Source organism: Felis catus, chromosome E3 (assembly GCF_018350175.1).
Source record: "Felis catus isolate Fca126 chromosome E3, F.catus_Fca126_mat1.0, whole genome shotgun sequence".
In the NCBI taxonomy this organism is placed as follows: Eukaryota; Metazoa; Chordata; class Mammalia; order Carnivora; family Felidae; genus Felis; species Felis catus.
Genome location: NC_058383.1, coordinates 23,064,945 through 23,083,083, shown reverse-complemented (window position 1 = coordinate 23,083,083; position 18,139 = coordinate 23,064,945). Strand labels below are relative to the sequence as shown.

Genomic DNA, 18,139 nt, shown 5'->3' with positions numbered 1-18,139 from the left:
GCACTGAACACTTTGGAAAGCACTCTGAAAGAAATGTATCCTTTATTGTACAGTTAAAGCTCCAGCCTCCACACTAAGCCTTAGGAGTAGAAAATAATGAAGTACAAGGAGAAACTCATCCTAGAGCTCACAGAGGAAAAGCGAATAACCAGGTTTATATAAAATGGTACTTATGACCGTACAGCCACACAGCCCTTTTACCTTCTCCGACAATCTTCTTGGGGCCTAGCTCCTAAGCGTGAGGGACCCTGTGCCGTGTCCGTGAGATGCCACTTTGGAAATCTGTCACAAAACCCATACCCACCATCGTCTTCACTCCTCTCTCCGGTCATCTCCACCGACTCGGATAATGAGGCCAGAGAGGTGCGTCTGGAGGACGCCGCGGAGGTCACGCTGGCTTGCTTGCTCCCCGGGAGCCGGCTCACCCAGTGTTCACACAAGGAGGAGCTGGTGGAGCCTGCAGTAAAGGAAGCAGGCACTGGGGTCAGGCTGGAGTCCCAGGTTGGCTCCGTGGCACACACTCGTGTGAAGGGGCAGCGCCTGAGCTGGGGTGGCCTGTGTCAGTCTTACCTCCCAGACCCCTGCTTGAATATCCCATCAAGATGCAAAGAAGGAGGGCAGACTAGCTCACGTTTATAGTAATAAAATGCAAGTATTGGCATGGACACTTCATAATGCAAAGTACAAATCTTAAGTGCTGGCAACAGAATCATCTATACTCATTCTGCAAATAGTTATTAAGCACCTATTGCCAGGCACCGTTCTAAGTACACACAGTAAAAATTCTGACACAGAGCAAATAAAAGTGGCAGTGCACCGTTATTTCTTAGCTTGCTTTGTGGAATTGTTAAGTCGTTTTCACAATATTAACATACAAACACATAACATGCACACAACTAGGCTGTATGTCATCTGTACTGTCCATTCCAGGGATGCCCTTAAATTCCAGAGCAACATAAACTGCTCTTGAAACTGAGAACAAGACTCAAGTAGACCTCAAGAGGGTGTAATCTCCAAGCATATCTCAGAATCTGGAAAGCACTGAGGGAAGGCACTAGAGCACTGGAGTTCTCACTCTCTCAACTGGGTGAGCAGCTACTGAGGGGTGGGTGCACTGAGTGGGGCTTCACTCCAGCAGGGGTTCACTCGGTTCAGCGGTTCCTCTTCTCAGCGGCTTCAAACCAATCCCTCGCAAGCTTCAAGGAGATTCAGGGTGAATACTCTCTAACATGATTTGATGTTACCATGTCTCCGTTGTCGGTCACAGTCTCTTAGACGCTGCGTTAAGGAGCATGCGTCACCTTGTCTGGACCGTGTGGCTGCATCCAGACTAAACCCCATCCAGCTAAATCCAGCCCACCTATCATTACTATAGCCTTCAACCCTTCCAACCGAACAGGCCGACCTCATCGGGAAAAAGAACGATTTCTAATGGTGCTTTTACCTTGTCTAAAAGGCTCTAACGTACATTTATGCAATCTGATGCATGCAATGACCCCATGAGGCGGATATTATTAGTACACCCACATTACAGATGCTTAAATATGTGGCTTGGATGTGATGTGCTTCCAGATGATGCGACCGAAACATGGCAAAGCCAGGTCTCATTCCCTCTTGCTTTTAGTGTGGCAGCCATACCGCTTTTTCATTCATTCGTTCCACAAGCAAACATGGCAAGCTCACTCTGAGACCGGCGCTACCCACTTCCGTGGGAACTCTGCTGGTTCGCACATTCCACCCCCATTTCCTTGACTGCAGTCATTTTGGTTTCCAGGTTAAACTCAAATGTGAGAATTTATCTGATCAACACAACAGACTCATGAGACCTTGTGGAGAAATTCTCTGGACCATTACAATCTTCTGCTCTAGGAAGAAGCTGCTGAAGAATGGCTGGCCTTACCTGCCACTGAGCTGTTGGCTGACCATGATGGAATAGCTGTCCGCCTCTGGTAGAAAAGGATGTACGCTGTCTGTGTGCAGACCTCATCTTCTGACAGCTGCTGCACGTCACTGTCATCGAAGCAGTACCAGAGGCCGTCCACAGAGTTCTTACAGTAGGCTGCCAAAAAGAGCCCGCCATCAGTACCAGGGGAGGGGGCACCGGCCGCTCCACTCTGCCCACAGACACCAGCTCTTTGGCTCATCTAATTCATTCAAGAGCTTTTTAAGGTCGCACGTAGTTACACACAAAGTGGTAAAAAATCCAAATTGGGTTGTGAGCTCAGGCAAAATGTTTCAAGACATTCCAAACTATTCCAAATGTACAAAATTCTACTTAATCTTAGAAAGCCCAACGTACTTATTTACTTGAGGCAGTGGGTCTCAACCTGAGACGATTTTGCGCCGCTAGGGACATCCGGCAACAAATGGAGACATTCTTGACTGTCACAACTAGGGGACAGGGTAGTACTGGCAATGAGTGAGTGGAGATCAAGGATGCTGCAAAACATTCCACAATGCACAGGACAGTCCCCACAGCAAGAATTATCCAGCCAAACTATCAAGAGTGCTGAAGCTGGGGGCGCCTGGGTGGCGCAGTTGGTTAAGCGTCCGACTTCAGCCAGGTCACGATCTCGCGGTCCGGGAGTTCGAGCCCCGCGTCAGGCTCTGGGCTGATGGCTCAGAGCCTGGAGCCTATTTCCGATTCTGTGTCTCCCTCTCTCTCTGCCCCTCCCCCATTCATGCTGTCTCTCTCTGTCCCAAAAATAAATAAACGTTGAAAAAAAAAATTTTTTTTAAATAAAAAAAAAAAGAGTGCTGAAGCTGGAAAACCCTGATTTAAGTATGTTGTAACATTTCAGTGTTTATTAGAGATAGAAAATAGGACTAGAAATAATGATACTAATAATAGCAGCAGCTAGTATTTGTTTAGTGCTTATTATGTGCCAAATACCTCAATTAATCCCATGAGATTTATTCTGTTATTCCCATTTTACAGAGGTTCAAAAAGATTAACCAGGTTGCCCAAAGGTCAAGCAGCTGGTGAAGGACAGGGCCCAGCTCATTTCAGGTGTATCTAGTCCCTGAGTTTGCACTTAAACCCTATCCCACCCTGCTTCCCTCAGGGGTAGTATGAACAACGTAATGCCCAGTGGAAGCGCCCTGGCAAACTAAGAACACTTGAGCTCAGGAATGCATGTGTGTTTTTCTCCAGTTCAAATTCTAACCCTGAAATAGAAATTAAGAACATTCAAGTACCAGCAAAAGACAAGAACTTAGTGTTTGTGAAGCCACGTGATCTTGTAAAGATATGTCAAGGGGTGTGATAAAATGGATTCAGAGGAGTACCTTATCACACTTCCTAAAAATACCCATTTATTGGGGTGATAATACATGAGGGCTAGAATATTTAGCTGAATGCCTGAGGGGCAGGGCACACAGGGTCCCATGAGGCACCAGGAGTGACTCCCTCGACAGGCCACAACGACATTTGTAAAGTATGGAGCCTTAAGAGATAAAGGGGATACAGGCGAGGATGGGTTACAACCAGACAGGTCCCAAAAAAGAGCAGAATAAGAATCTGTGATCATGGGGAAGGAAGCCATGTACAGCCATGGACTCCTGGGACCAGAAAGGGGAGAGAAATAGAGACAGAAGCAGCACGGGGAGCTGGTAAAACAGCAACTCGTCAGTGGGCAGGTCAGGCCTAACGTATAAATGACCCAGCTGGGGAGATGGTGGCTGTTCTGGAGTGGGACATGCCCCCGAGACAAGGTGACAGCAGCCCTGCACTAGCATCAGTAGGCTTCTCTCCAGGACAGTCTATTCCCAGTCACAGCACTGCAACTAAGGCAGCCCAGGAACACATTAATGGTTTAATAATGTATTTACTAGATAACTCACTTTTCTTTCTGGAACTAGCTTCTCAAATGTTTTCTAGACAAGTATTATTCAAACTGTGGTTTGCAGACTGGTCCCAGTCCACAACAAGCTAAGCACTCAAACTGAGATAAGCATTTAAAAACTTTCATAGCAACTGGACACTGCCAGGATATTTTTACTATATTTTTACATAAGTATTGAGTCGTGAAAAATTGGAAATTTTAGGGGCGCATGGGTGGCTCAGTCAGTTAAGCGGCCGACTTCAACTCGGGTCATGATCTCACGGTCTGTGAGTTCGAGCCCCGCGTCGGACTCTGTGCTGACAGCTCAGAGCCTAGAGCCCGTTTCAGATTCTGTGTCTCTCTCTCTCTCTCTGACCCTCCCCTGCTCATGCTCTGTCTCTCTCTGTCTCAAAAATAAATAAATGTTAAAAAAAAAAATTAAAAATAAATAAATAAAATTGGAAATTTTAAAAAAGAACAAGGCAGGTTCTGCCTCATAGAAGTTTGATCTAGAATCCATACACAAGTTAGCTATACACGTACCAGTTGATTATATCTAGAACTAGTGCAAAATAAAATCCCAAATAGGGGCGCCTGGGTGGCTCAGGCAGTTAAGTGTCCAACTCTTGATTTCGGTTCAAGTCACAATCTCATGCTTCATGGGATCGAGCCCCACGTCGGGCTCTGTATGGACAGTATGGAACCTGCTTGGGATTCTCTCTCTCTCTCTCTCTCTCTCTCTCTCTCTCTCTCTCTCTCTCTCTCTCCCCCTCCCCTGCTCAAGCCCTCTCTCTCAAAATAAATAAACTTAAAAAAAAAATCCAAACAAGGACTTAAAAACAAGGTATCTCGAATTCAACAACACTAGGGTATTTAAAATGTTCTCTAAACTAAAACCCTAAACATTTTATATACTGGAAAAGCAGTGGTATGGCCTAAGCATCACAAAGGGGGAAATAATGCAGAAAGAGCCTAAGCTTTTCCTAGGTAACACAGGCCCTGAGAGGCAGGCATGAGCGGTTCCAGTGCACGGGCGTGGTCACCAAGTTCCAGTAAGATTACCTGCTGTAGGTCACAGAGCTCTGAAGAGGTGTCTAGCCTCTAGCCCACGTTCCTTTCACTAAACTATGCTGCCTCCAAAGTACCTGTGGGTTTTCAGGCATTTTCCAAAGTCTTCTCTATATAAAGATTAACATGAGGGGTATTGTTGGTTGAGTGTCCGACTCTTGATTTCAGCTCAGGTCATGATCCCAGGGTCGTAGGATCAAGCCCTGCCTTGGGTTCTGCATGGAGTGTGGAGCCTGCTTACAATTCTCTCTCCCTCTGCCCCAGCTCATGCCTCACTTTTTTTTTTTTTTAAAGAATAACATGATAGGTTAAAATCCAGCACTGTCCCATTTTTCTCAACAATTTCTTGCTAGAAACTGCATTACTTTCCTGAGAAACAATATTATAAATGAAAGACACATTCTTTACCAAAGCTGAAGCTGGACGAACACCAACCAGGGATGCTGGCAAAGGTGTTACCACACCAGCTAACCAGTGAAATTAAACCATTTCTAAGTTCCTTTCCATCTGAAGAGTCCCTGGGCGTGTAATTCTATGACTCAGTATCAAAGAACATAGATATGACTGGTAACACCCCAAAGGCAAACATCCAATTAGACACACGACATTTATTATATAAATGGGTCCCATCAAATATAAATACAAAATATGCAAGACCAAAATACAGTCTCACCAGATTTTAAATTTGGTTTAAGCCAAAATACTAGGTAAAATATATCTAAACGTTTAATTAATATTAACTCTGTCTTCTGGGGACTTATACTTCTCAATCTCATTCGTTCCTCTCCTTGAGCGTGCTTCTAGAGCAAGCAGAGGCAAAGCAAACCGCTCCACTATGAGACATGCTCCAAGCTGGGACCATTCCTCTCACATCCCCAAAATATAAGATTACTATATCCAGTCACCTTCCCTGTCTCCTGCATCCCGTGGGGAAAGCAGGTTGAGAGAATGTGCCAGCAAAGGGGTTTGGGAGCCCAACAGGGAGGTCTCAGGGTTGACTGCTAGGGAACTCCACACAGTTGAAAAACCAGCTGGTAGAGCCAGACTTCCTCTACCCCCACCCCCGACCTTTATGAAGCACTGGTACCCTAGAATCTTGTAGCATGAGGCACTGAGTTCATGAAGAAAGGAAGTGTTGAGTGTGAGGGAAGCAAAACTCCGAGTCCTGGCCGCCCACCCCCACAGATGGCCAGACTAACAGCAGTGCCCTCCATGGACTCCCCACACACACGAATGTCCAAGGAAGAGCCCCCACGCCTGCATGCCTCCCCAATGTTCATCACGGATAATTCCAATTCTGAGACTCCATCTCAAGGAAATACAAAACTAGAATGTAAACTAAAAGATGTTCATCAGTGTTATGGTCAAAGTTAGAAAGCAGGAACAGTAGATATGTTCAACAACAGGAAATAGTTATATAAAATTAGAGTTCCACCAACAGAATATCCTGTGGTCCTAAAAAGTAGTGTGTATACAAATTAAGCATAGACAACTGAATACTCCTGTTACAACAGGTAAGTGTGAAGACTGGGATGCAGGGACATACACACACCCCTCGCATCTCACCACGCTTCTGATTCTGGAACTTTTTTATTGTCTTCCTGTCAGCAGGTACAGTCCTGAAGTGCAGGCCACTATCCCATCAGCTTCTCCTGTGCCTCCAGTTTGCTCTAACCACCCTCTCCACTGGCCCCCTGCTCTTCCCGCTGTGTACACTTCTGTGCACCACACAACCTATTACACACTACTGATCTGACATATCAAGTGGTCCTATATGTCCCTGCTCGATTACACTCTTAGAAGACACAGTTTGAGGCCTATTCATCTCTGATGTGCCTCTGATGTGAACCCAGTGCAAGTTACACGGGAGGTGCCCCATGAATGCTCACCTAAACAGAACATACCAGCACAACCACAATAGTGTAAAATAATGGCCAAAACGTCCAGAAAAACACTGGAAGAAATGTTACCTACATACAATGGGATAGTATTATTCAGCTTTAAAAATGAAGGAAACTCTGACACGTGCTGTAACATGGGTGGATCTTAAAGACATTACTTTACGTGAAGTAAGCCAGACACAAAAGGACAAATACTTGCAAGGTTCCACTTATAGAAGGTTCCAAGAGAATCAGATTCATAGAGACAGAACAGTAGTGGCCAGGGGTGGGGGGGGAGGGTGGGAAAGGCAACAGGGACTTGCTGTTTAACAGAGTTTCAACTTGGGAAGAAGAAAAACGTTCTAGAGATGGATGGTGTTGAGGGCAGCACTACAACATAAATGCACTTAACGCCACTGAACCATACACGTAAAAAAGGTGAAAATGGTAAATTTTGATATGTATATTTATCACATTTTTTAAAAATGTTACCAATGGTTATTTTTGAGTGATGAGCCCATGGATGATGGTACTGTTCTCTCTCGTGGATAAATTTCATATAACGAACAGTCCCTTTTAAAAATGAAAAAGATAAATTTAGCTTTAAAACAAAAAGAAAAAATTCTTCCAAATCACCTTAAAGACACTATAAAACCGGTTCATCTAATCACTCCAAATAAGGGAGAAGCGAGAACCTCAAGGAGTGGAGTGAAACCCTAAATGGCGGTGGGGGTGACGTAACCAAAGTGACCCAGACAACATGATCTACCTGCACACACCACTCCCCAGTCAGGTCACACAGCTACTGGATGGTCCGACTCAGGAAGAGAAGGAAGAATTTGCATTTATTTGCTCTTGGACAGAGATCCAGCAGATGAAAACTGCCCTTAAAGATGGCAGACTGCGTACTAGAAGAGAAAGTGAGGTTCTAAAGCAAAAGTAGCCCTGTCACAAGCAAAACATGTCTGAAGGAACGGTCAGCACAGACACCCGGCCTCTCGCACTGCAGACCTGTGTAGTGCCCCCCTTGCATGGTGCCATGATGATTGCACACAGCATACAGGTCATAGACGTAGTCCTCAGGGTCCCTCCCGAGTCCATAGGGCCGTCTCCATGGAGACCAATGGGATGGCAAACTCCAGCTGCTCTGACTTCTCTTAACCACATGAGGTGTCATGTCCAGGCCAGTCAAGGGGAACTTGACCATGTTCTGAAGTTTCATACGCCTGTCTCCTTCCTGTTACAAGAAGAAAAACAAGTTCTGATGATATTTTCATGCAAGTAGATGGTAGATCAATTCTGCGTGAAATGTGGACCCTCACAGCTCAAGTGGTTTGAATTACCGATCTGATGGTTTCCAAAGATACGTACAAAATAAGGAAACACACTAACAGTTTTAACTATCTGGAGGAACAAGTTTTAATACTACTCAAAGCAGAACAAGCAATGACCTACATATAAGGGGTGATGAGCCTCTCGGAGTCTCCATTTCCTTATCTGATAGATGAGTTTAGGTTTTTAACTTACAAACTGACAGTATTGGGCACTTCATCATGATACCTCTGTCAAAGAGGCATGAAAAGTAATGGAGTAAAACTGTACATGAAAGACAAAGTTAGTGCTGGCACAGAATAGCCACCAGATAAGTAGTGTACCCTTTTCCTCCCCACCTCCTCCAACAAGCACAGTAACAGTTAACATTGACTTAATAATATATTCATTTAGTTGATAATAATTCATTTAGTTGATAATCTCGGGTAATCTGTATCTTCCATTAAGGCCACGGGCAAATCCTCTGAAATCCAACTGTCCGCTCACTAGCTATTTTCTGAATGTTTCTTGTGTCCGTGGGAGCTCTAGGAAATTAATTGGGCATGGATAACACCCACCCCATGGAGCCATGGATCTATTAAGAGAAGGAAAACGTTCATAAGAGAAAGGGAGGATGAGCCCTGGATGGTCAGGAAAGTCAGACCAGAGAATTTGGACCTTGCTGTGCAGTCAAGCACTGAGGCTTTGAGGGAGGAGGGAACATCATCAAAGCTGTGTAAGCAGTGCACAGCACGGGACACAAAGGGAGGAGCAGCTTAAGTGAAGAAATCAAGTAGAAGACAACGTGACTGCAACCAGCTAGAAAGCATCACAAGTCTGAACGGGCAGGCTGACAGCAAGAATGGGGACAAGGGGACACACACAGGAGGCAACGCAGAGGCACAACCAAGCTGAAGAGATGACTGGTTACATGGGAGGGACAAGAAAGAAGTCGAAAACAACACTGCAGTTTTGAATCTGGGTGCTGGAAGGGTGAGGACATTTCTTCTAAAGAAACAGAAGGCAAAGGAAATCGGTCAGCTTGTGTGTGGAAGAAGGCCGGGCTCTGAACCTCGGCTATCTGCATACAGCAGCTATCTGCATACAGTCGGGACACTCTTTACTATGATTAAAAACCTAGGGATCCTGTGCCTGTCACCCCAGACACTCCCACTTCATCAGCAAATCCTAAACATCTGTTGATCTATTCCAGTCTTTTCTCCACAGCCTCTGCTCCGGACAAGCCACCAGCATCCCGCCCCTGCATGGTTGCATCGGCTCCCTTCAGATCTCCCTAGCTTCATTCATGTGGCCTCCCATCCTCCACACAGCAGCCAGAATAGTCTCTTCAAAACACAGATTTGGCCATGTTGCTTCTCTGCTTAAAACCCTTTATCAGAATCCCACTCTGCCCACGAGGAACAACCAGCCCCTGCCCTTCCCCCACCCTCTGGAGCTCCAGCCAAACCGGTGTGCTGTCAGTCTCTTGCACGTGCTGCCCCGCTCAGGGCTCTGCACACATGGCTCCCTCTGCCACCGTGTGTGTGCAGCACGGCCCCCACCTCACTTGGGAGAGGCCTACTCCTAATCTTTCAGATACACACCTTAAAGCCAGGCCTGAGAGACTCCTTGAACATTTCCCTCTCATTTCCCTCTCTTACAGTGGGGCCTGCTCAGGACAACCCTAACCTCAGGGAACACACAGCCTTTTGGGAAAAACTGACTCGGAGCAATACAACTCACATCAGATTTTCTCTGCATATATTTACGAGTCATCTTCCCAACTATGTGACCGCTTCTGGGAGCAGGGTAACACCTGCTATTACTTTAGGTACAAAGAGAATTCTACCTGCCCCAGAAAGGAGCTCCGTGGGTTTTTTTAACCCTAAAGTACACTTACCAAAATTTAAAGCACAACATTTTCAAATCTAAAGCAAATCCTCAAGAACAAAGTAAAACATCTGCAGTATGAACTAAAATGTTTTGAATTGAAAAGGCCACAGGATGCTCAAATTTTGCTTTGGGTAAGAACAAACATGACCCCAGACACTGGGGCAGAGGCATCTGTAACAACGTGGACAGGGACGCTGGATCCAACAGGGACACCGAAGGACCCCCATGCAGCCCACAGCAGAGGCATGAGAAACTTGGTCACAGCTTTTCTCACTGTGACAGAGGACATCCTTACCTGTCGAAATCTCTTCAGATGGATAATAAGCACATCAGGCAGAGTCCAGAGGCTTAACGTGATGCTCCCCTGCTGCAGCTGCTTACAGTGCGGGCACCGCCAGGCGTCATCCGGGGCAAGCTGAAAACAAGGAGCATGACACGACTTCCGTTACGCACCACCTCAGGCGAGGCTTTTATAGGAGGCCGCGGCCCCCACTTCTTGGTCAGGGCACGGTACAACTCGGATCTCTCGGGAAACCACATACATAGGATGCAGAGTCAATGGAAAACACCATCAAAAGCGGCACCTGGCCAGAGCTGGCACCCAAAGATTTGCTGAATAAATCATCTCTCAAAAATGCATGACTGAACAGGTAAATATTACACAGAGGATGTTCCACATCACAGAAGAACCTCAAATTCCACAGATTCTCAAACTCAACCTGTTGTGCTTCCATCAATATACTGTCCTCCTCCTCCTCCACCTGTCCCATCCTCCTTCCCTCCCTCCCCCTTCCTCCCCCTCCCTCCCCCTCCTCCTCCATGTCATACCTCAACAAACACTACTGCCACCCACCAAAAGCAGAACCGGCAGGGCGGACAGGTATCCCAAACCCTCAAACCCTTCCCTCTTCCTCTCGTTCCACATCTACCCAAAGTAATTGCCTGCCACATCTCACACCTGTCTCCTGCACTCCATTCCCACTAACATGGCCTTAATTCAGAGTCCCTACCCTCGCTCTCATCTGGACTTCGGAGTCTCCTATCTGATCTCTCTCTCCCAAGCACTAACCCACTCCAAACAATCCTCCCCCATCCTGCTACCAACAAGGTCTTTCTGAACGTCAATCTGAGGCCTCAAGTCCACATATGTCATCTCTGCAGGTGAGGGTTTCAGGAAGGGGACTTATTCAGTTAGAGGTATGCCCATGAGGCATGTCTGATGAGAGATTTAAGTCTCCTCTGGAGTTCAGAAGATGCACCAGATCAGGGACTATCAACATGATGAGGTAAGGAATGACCATGCCTACTGAGATGGAACAGATAGAAGCACAGAACAGAATCTTGGGGAATGCCTCTTTTTTTTAAGTGAAATACTAAAGCTGAGAAACCACCAGAGCCTGAGGATGCATAGTCAGAAAAATAGGCAAATCAGAAGCATTCCCTCTGATGCATACCAAGGAGAGAGAATGGCAAGATCCCACGGAGAGGTCAGATGATGATGGAGCAAAGGCCACAGAACTGAGCAAACCAGGGGCCACCGAGAGTTTCAGAGGGCAGTGTCAGAAGTGCAAGTGGGATGGAGAGAGGGAAAGAGCTGAAACCACTAATAGGGAATAAGGCAGAAAAGAAGAGGAGAAAGGCAGGCATGGTAACAGGAAAAGGAAGCAGACTGGGTTGTTGTTTTTTTTCCCCCGTGGCAGGAAGACCAAATCACATTTGTAGGAAACATGGGGAAAAACAGAAGTTTGGGTGGATGGAAGTGACTCAGACACTTAACGCTGGCAGAGACCCACAACTGTCATCTGGTCAGTCTGCATCTCTGTGTGACTTATTAATAGTCTATGTATGTGGCCATCCAGCCCAGCGTGTGTGGTAAAGGAGCAGGCTGTAGTCTGTTTTGTCAATTTCCAATACAGATACTTTTATAAGATACAATAAGAACAACCTGACAATGTCTAAGAGCTATGACAGCTTCGAAAACGTCTCTGATTTCTGTACTTATCTCATTGTAAACTGCTACAAAGAGCTCCTGGCCCTGCCGACCACATTGAGCACCACATTGAGCACCGCTGGTCTTGCTGACTCTGACCAGCAGATGAAGGGCAGCTATCTCAGTAGGCAGCTCTTCCATTTTCAGACTGTCTGTCACAAAGTTCTTCCTCATATTAAGACAAATTCACTCTCCCTGTAATTTCCAATCTTTAGGTTCTGCTTTTCAGATAAAATTAAGTCCAATCCCTTATCCACAAGCCGGTCCTTGAAGTGCCTAAAAATAACTATTAGATCCCCACTCAAGGCCTCCTCTGTCAAATTCAGCATGTCGTGGTTTCCAGATGCACCAGCCCCTATCCACTCTCTCTGGTGCCCCGGTTTGTCAGTCTCTTATTAAAGAGTGAGCGTTTAAGGTAATGAAAAGAACGGTGCTATCACCATCTGAATTCTGGGCACTGTTTTAAAGCATCCTTAAGGCAGCTGACAGTGGCTGGCACGTGACACTGCTGATCAATACTGAGCTTGCAGACATCTAAATCCCCAAGTTAGCATCTCACAGCCTGCTGCTGAATCTCACTGTCTCCTCTTCCGTGTCCCTGTCGTATTTCTGGACCCGATGACTGAACTTCCCAAGTAACATTCATTTATGCATTCATTCTAGTGTGGACTCACTGAATCCCTGTCTATGTGCCAGGCATGGCTTATAGATACTGGGATTATTTTATGACCAGAACAGACTCTCTCAACTCTCTCCCTTACCTGCTGTGTCCCAGCCACACTGGCCTCATTCCTGTTTTTCAACCATGCCAACTTGCTTGCTTTATTTACTTATTTATCCCCACCAAACAGACTGAGGTCAGAAACACTGCCTGGCTTAGTCCCTGTTATATCCCCAGTACTAAGCGTACCACCTAGTGCACAGTATGTACTCAATAAACATTTACTGAATGAATGAATCCCTACTAAAATGTATCTTGCTAGCTTGAACTTAACCTTCTAGGTCAATGAGATGTTGTGTGGAATACCAATGTTGTCATCTAGTAGATCAACTCAGTTTTAAGCTTTGGGCCATTCTCAAACATCTCCCAAATTAAAAAAAAAAAAAAAAAAAAAAAAAAAAAAAAGCCCAAATAGGACGAGGTACCACACAGAGTCTGCCATCAACCTGTTTTTAAAGCCAACTGCCTAGGGGCGCCTGGGTGGCGCAGTCGGTTAAGCGTCCGACTTCAGCCAGGTCACGATCTCGCGGTCCGGGAGTTCAAGCCCCGCGTCGGGCTCTGGGCTGATGGCTTGGAGTCTGGAGCCTGGAGCCTGTTTCCGATTCTGTGTCTCCCTCTCTCTCTGCCCCTCCCCCGTTCATGCTCTGTCTCTCTCTGTCCCAAAAATAAATAAACGTTGAAAAAATAAAAAATAAAAAATAAATAAATAAATAAAGCCAACTGCCTATTGTATAATTAGGCTCCAAACTGGGAAGAAAAAAAAAATAGGTCTTATGAAAAACTATTATTAGGGATGTCTGGGTGGCTCAGTCGGTTAAGTGCCTGACTTCAGTTCAGGTCATCATCTCAAGGTTCCTGAGTTCAAGCTCCACAGTGGGCTCTCTGCGGTCAGCACAGAGCTCGATTCAGATCCTCTGTCCCCCTCTCTCTCTGGCCCTCCCGCACTGGTTCTCTCTCCCTCTCTCTCTCTCAAAAATAAACTTAAAAAAAAAAAAAGAAAAACTATTATTAAAGGAGTTGGCTATGAATAGCTTGGGGGAAAAAAGACTGTGAGAATATTAAAAGTATTTTCAAATATTTAAAGGATAGACAAGTGGAAGAAAATCAGGACTTGTCATCACATATCCTTAATGAATGTGTTGGTTGCAGTAACCCGGGGCATATTTCAGAGAAGCCTCGGGGACCACCAGAGATATCCAGGGAGGAAATGGCGTGTCTCCTGAGTACAGAAATGCCTCGTAACTAAGGTATTCAAATAGCAGCTGGATAATCACCTATTTGAAATTAGGCAGAAGAACTCAACCATTAGAAAATACGAGTTTTGGGGTGCCTGACCGGCTCAATCGGTTGAGTGTCTGGCTCTTGATTTTGGCTCAGGTCATGATCCCAGGGTCGTGGGATCAAGCCCCGTGCTGAGCCTGTAGTCTGCTTAAGATTCTCTCTCTCCCTCTGCCCTCTCCCCTGCTCATGGTCTCTCTCTCAAAAAAAAAAAAAAAAAAAAAAAAAAAAAAAAGAAAAGAAAAGAAAAAAGGAGTTTTAAAGTCCCCTCCAACCCGGGGAAATCGCAAGATTCACTAAATATAAGAGTAAACAGTAACAATTAGCAGTCAAAAGTATACTAAACATCAGCTCACGATTAGCTGAACACCAAGTGCTCTATCAAGGCTGCTTAAGGTGCAATGCCCTAGAGAGTTTTAAAAACCACACAGGCGTTGGCCCCATCCACAGACTTATTCATGTATCCCACTCTTCTATTCAAATATTTGCTGAGTCCCTATAATCTGCAAAGCACTGTACTAAGTGGTCTAAAACATGCCTTCTGATCTAACTTTCTTTTTTTTTTTTTTTTTTACAGTTTACTTTTGAGAGAGATAGAGAGAGAGAATGGGGGAGGGGCAGAGAGAGAAGGAAGCACAGAATCCGAAGCAGGCCCCAGGCTCTGAGCTGTCAGCACAGAGCCCTACGTGGGGCTCAAACTCACAAACCGTGAGATCATGACCTGAGCCAAAGTCAGGCGCTTAACCGACTAAGCCACCCAGGTGCCCCCCGAACTTTCGATCTACATCTGCACTGAGCACTCCAAAGTGTGGCTAATGTAGCTAAGGAACAGAATTTTTAATTTTGTTTCATTTTAATTAATTTAAGTTTGAATTTAAGTAGGTCCTGGCACATATGTTTTTGGTGCCAAAAAGTTAAGAATAACTATTTTTGTTACTAGGGGAAATGACTTAAAATCCCTAAATCAAGGGGTGCCTGGGTGGCTCAGTCAGTTAAGTGTTAGACTTCAGCTCAGGTCATGATCTCGCAGTTCACGAGTTCCAGCCCCACATCAGGCTCTGTGCTGACAGCTCAGAGCCTGGGGCCTGCTTCAGATTCTGCGTCTCCTTCTCTCTCTGCTCCTCCCCTACTTGCGCACGTGTGCACGTGCACGCTCTCTCTCTCTCTCAAAATTAAACATTTAAAAACAAGGTTTAAAATCTCTAAATCAAAACAAAAAAATAATACATATATTACTGTTAAAAAAGAAAAAAAATTAACTACAAAGGTTCACTTCTAGAGCATTTCAATCAATCAAGGTTTTCTAGTAATCTAAACTACTTTTGTAAAGTCCTAAAAGGAATAGCACTAAGACACCCATTATGTGAGTGAAAAACGCCTGGGGACTTTTCTGGGGCATACTTTGCTCTCCGGTGTCATCCTGCCACATCGCCCTCCCTAGCACCCTCACCACCCCAGAAGTGCTGCCAGGCTCTTACCCGCTCCTCTTTGGTGTAGAGCTGGAAACACTGGGATAAAGTGCAAGTCTGGGGCTGATGATGACGCTCCCTCTGCAGACGGACACTTTCTGCATCAGGAATATACTCATCTTCAGTATTTACAAACAAGCTGCAATTGGCGGGGGAGGGAAGCATTTATCAGAGAATGTCTTGCAAAACTGACCCCCAAACTGCAGCTTCACGATGTGACTATAAATTCATAACCAAAAAGAACCAATGTGTAACAAAAGCAAACAGGTTATCAACTGGTCATCCAACTTTTCTATGTTCCAAAATAGTCTTGAAAAGCTCTGTTATCTATAAAATTATTTCTTGAAAATAACTTGGGAGTTGGTTTTCATGGGATTGGTCATGAACCATTAATATATATTCTTGTCCTTTGTATCTACAGGCATGCATTTGGCATAATTTACTAGAGTTAATGGGCTTATAATCAAAATCAAAATCATTGGCCCTGAACAGTAATGAATAAATAGCTCAGTCTCATCAGCAGCAAATGTTCTGAGGTTTTTGAGATCCAGACAACAAAATGTGTAGGAAAGAAATAACTAATTAAAGGCTTAGCAAGCCACTTGGATACTTAGCTAAAAAGAGAGATTTGTCTCAGCTAATCTGAGGGATCAAAGGGATGCTATTAAAAATGGTAATTAAAACGATGATTCTATAAACACTAAATAAAACAATACTCACAAATCTTTTGTTTCCTTGTCCCATTCTACCACTAACTTCACATGAGCAGTGCCACCTGGTCCACAAGATTTTAATGCCCTGAGGATGGAGAAGGAAGTCACATATTATGCTCTTAGTAAGTTATTTCACTTATGATTATATCCTATCTGAAATTTGATATCATAATGTGATTGCTGAAAATGTTCAACACTGTTCCTCATCAGAGTTTCTAGCAAGACAATTATGACTTCATATTTAGAATAACTAGGTTACAACTGGACTGAAAAATCCTTAAATTAAAATGTCCAGTACAGAAGGAGACTAGAAGAAATTAGTCTCACATTATGTAGGCTGTCTACAATCACTCTCAGATGTTCTTTATGACCTTTCCAACTTTTTGTCTCATTTCTCACCAACCCAAATAGAGACCAGATAGTAGTCCCTCTGGGAACAAAGTCTTGCTCCTACACCTCTTCTCCCCCATAACCCACGCCTGGGCCCTTGGACTGTGCCCCATGCCAATCCAAACTGTGCCCTTCCTGCAAGGTACCCCTCAAGTTCCATCCCTGTCTTTTATAAAGCACTCCCCTCAGGTGGCCTTTCTTGTCACCATCTCCTGAGAAACTCTTTCAGCAAGAGTAGTCAATATTAATTACCCATCTAATATTTGTTACGCTTCGCAGTATTCTGGATCAGTATCTAATCTCTTAACTCTTGTCTCTAAAACCAAACATAAACTGCTTTCAAACACAACCACATTGTATACTTTTTTTGGAATCTTAAAGTGCAAACACCACAATATTTGCTGAAAAATCATAATAAAGATAATGTGAGTTTTTGTATTTATGCAACTATATATATTGCATATATATATATATATATATATATATATACACACACACACACATATGTGTATTCTTTTATTAATGCAGTAGGGTGTTGGAAGCATGTAGAAAAGCAGGGAGGTAGCAGAGGGAAGCGACTAGGTCTACTGAGGGAGAGGAGGAACAGTGTGAAGGTTCAAGGGAATGGAATGATCCACAGAGGACACCACACATGCAAAGGCACACACGAGTCGTGCCACGTGTTCCAACAATCCTCATGCTGGGATACTGCTGAAGATTTAAGATGAGGGGAAGAGCCTGACAAACGGGGTGTAAGCAGGGTTCAAACTGTAGAGCTTCATACACTGTGGAAGATGGGCTTCATCTTTTAGGTCACAGGTTGCCATTTAAGATTTCCAGGAGGAGGGGCACCCGGGTGGCGCAGTTGGTTAAGCATCCAACTTCAGCTCAGGTCATGATCTCACGGTTCAGGGGTTCGAGCCCCACATCGGGGGCTCTGTGCTGACAGCTCAGAGCCTGGAGCCTGCTTTGGATTCTGTGTCTCCCTCTCTCTCTGCCCCTACCCCACTCGTGCTCTGTCTCTCTCTCTCTCTTTCTCAAAATAAATAAACATTAAGAAAAAAAATTTCCAGGAGGAAAGCGGCATGATGAGAATTCTACTTTGGAAAACTTCCATCTTGGCTGAGTATGAAAGTGTAATTATATCTGTAGTCCTGGGACATACATTAATTTGTTTTCCTGACAGGAGGACTCCAGGTTTTTCTGATTTCGAAAAAGATCATAAAACATATCATACTCAAATATGAATGAAAAGTAAAAAGTATACTTAATTTCTAAACGAGCCTAAAGAGCCTACATACGTAGGTGGAAACTGTACCAGCCGTCACTAGAAATTATACATGAGCATAAATAAAATTGTAGAAGACAATTTATTGACTTATTTTTACCTTTCTACCGTTGGGTGGCACAGGGGTTTCTCCTCCTGGGGCAGCAAGTATGTTATCCCCACAACACTGACGACACGCAAACTGAATGGACACACCTGCATCAAACAGTAAAGGAGGACTTGACTGAATTTCTCTTCAAAGGCATGTGCGTCACAGTAGCATTTCCAAAACAGATTAGAGAGACAGCAAATGGTTTGGCAAAATGCTTCTCTCT

General features: G+C 44.7%; 1 protein-coding gene across 5 annotated transcripts in view; it reads right to left on the bottom strand.

Annotated features, from left to right (window-relative positions):
* USP31 (ubiquitin specific peptidase 31) overlaps window positions 1-18,139 on the bottom strand; it is a 70,056-nt gene that overhangs the window by 10,046 nt on the left and 41,871 nt on the right. For all 5 annotated transcript variants that reach the window (XM_019820798.3, XM_023247020.2, XM_023247021.2 and 2 more), the window contains 7 exons: window positions 17,926-18,020; window positions 16,155-16,232; window positions 15,444-15,573; window positions 10,272-10,391; window positions 7,784-8,009; window positions 1,901-2,059; window positions 305-457 (listed from right to left, as the gene is read on the bottom strand). In XM_019820798.3, the coding sequence (XP_019676357.3) occupies window positions 305-457; window positions 1,901-2,059; window positions 7,784-8,009; window positions 10,272-10,391; window positions 15,444-15,573; window positions 16,155-16,232; window positions 17,926-18,020 (961 nt within the window). The remainder of the gene's footprint in view (window positions 1-304; window positions 458-1,900; window positions 2,060-7,783; window positions 8,010-10,271; window positions 10,392-15,443; window positions 15,574-16,154; window positions 16,233-17,925; window positions 18,021-18,139) is intronic.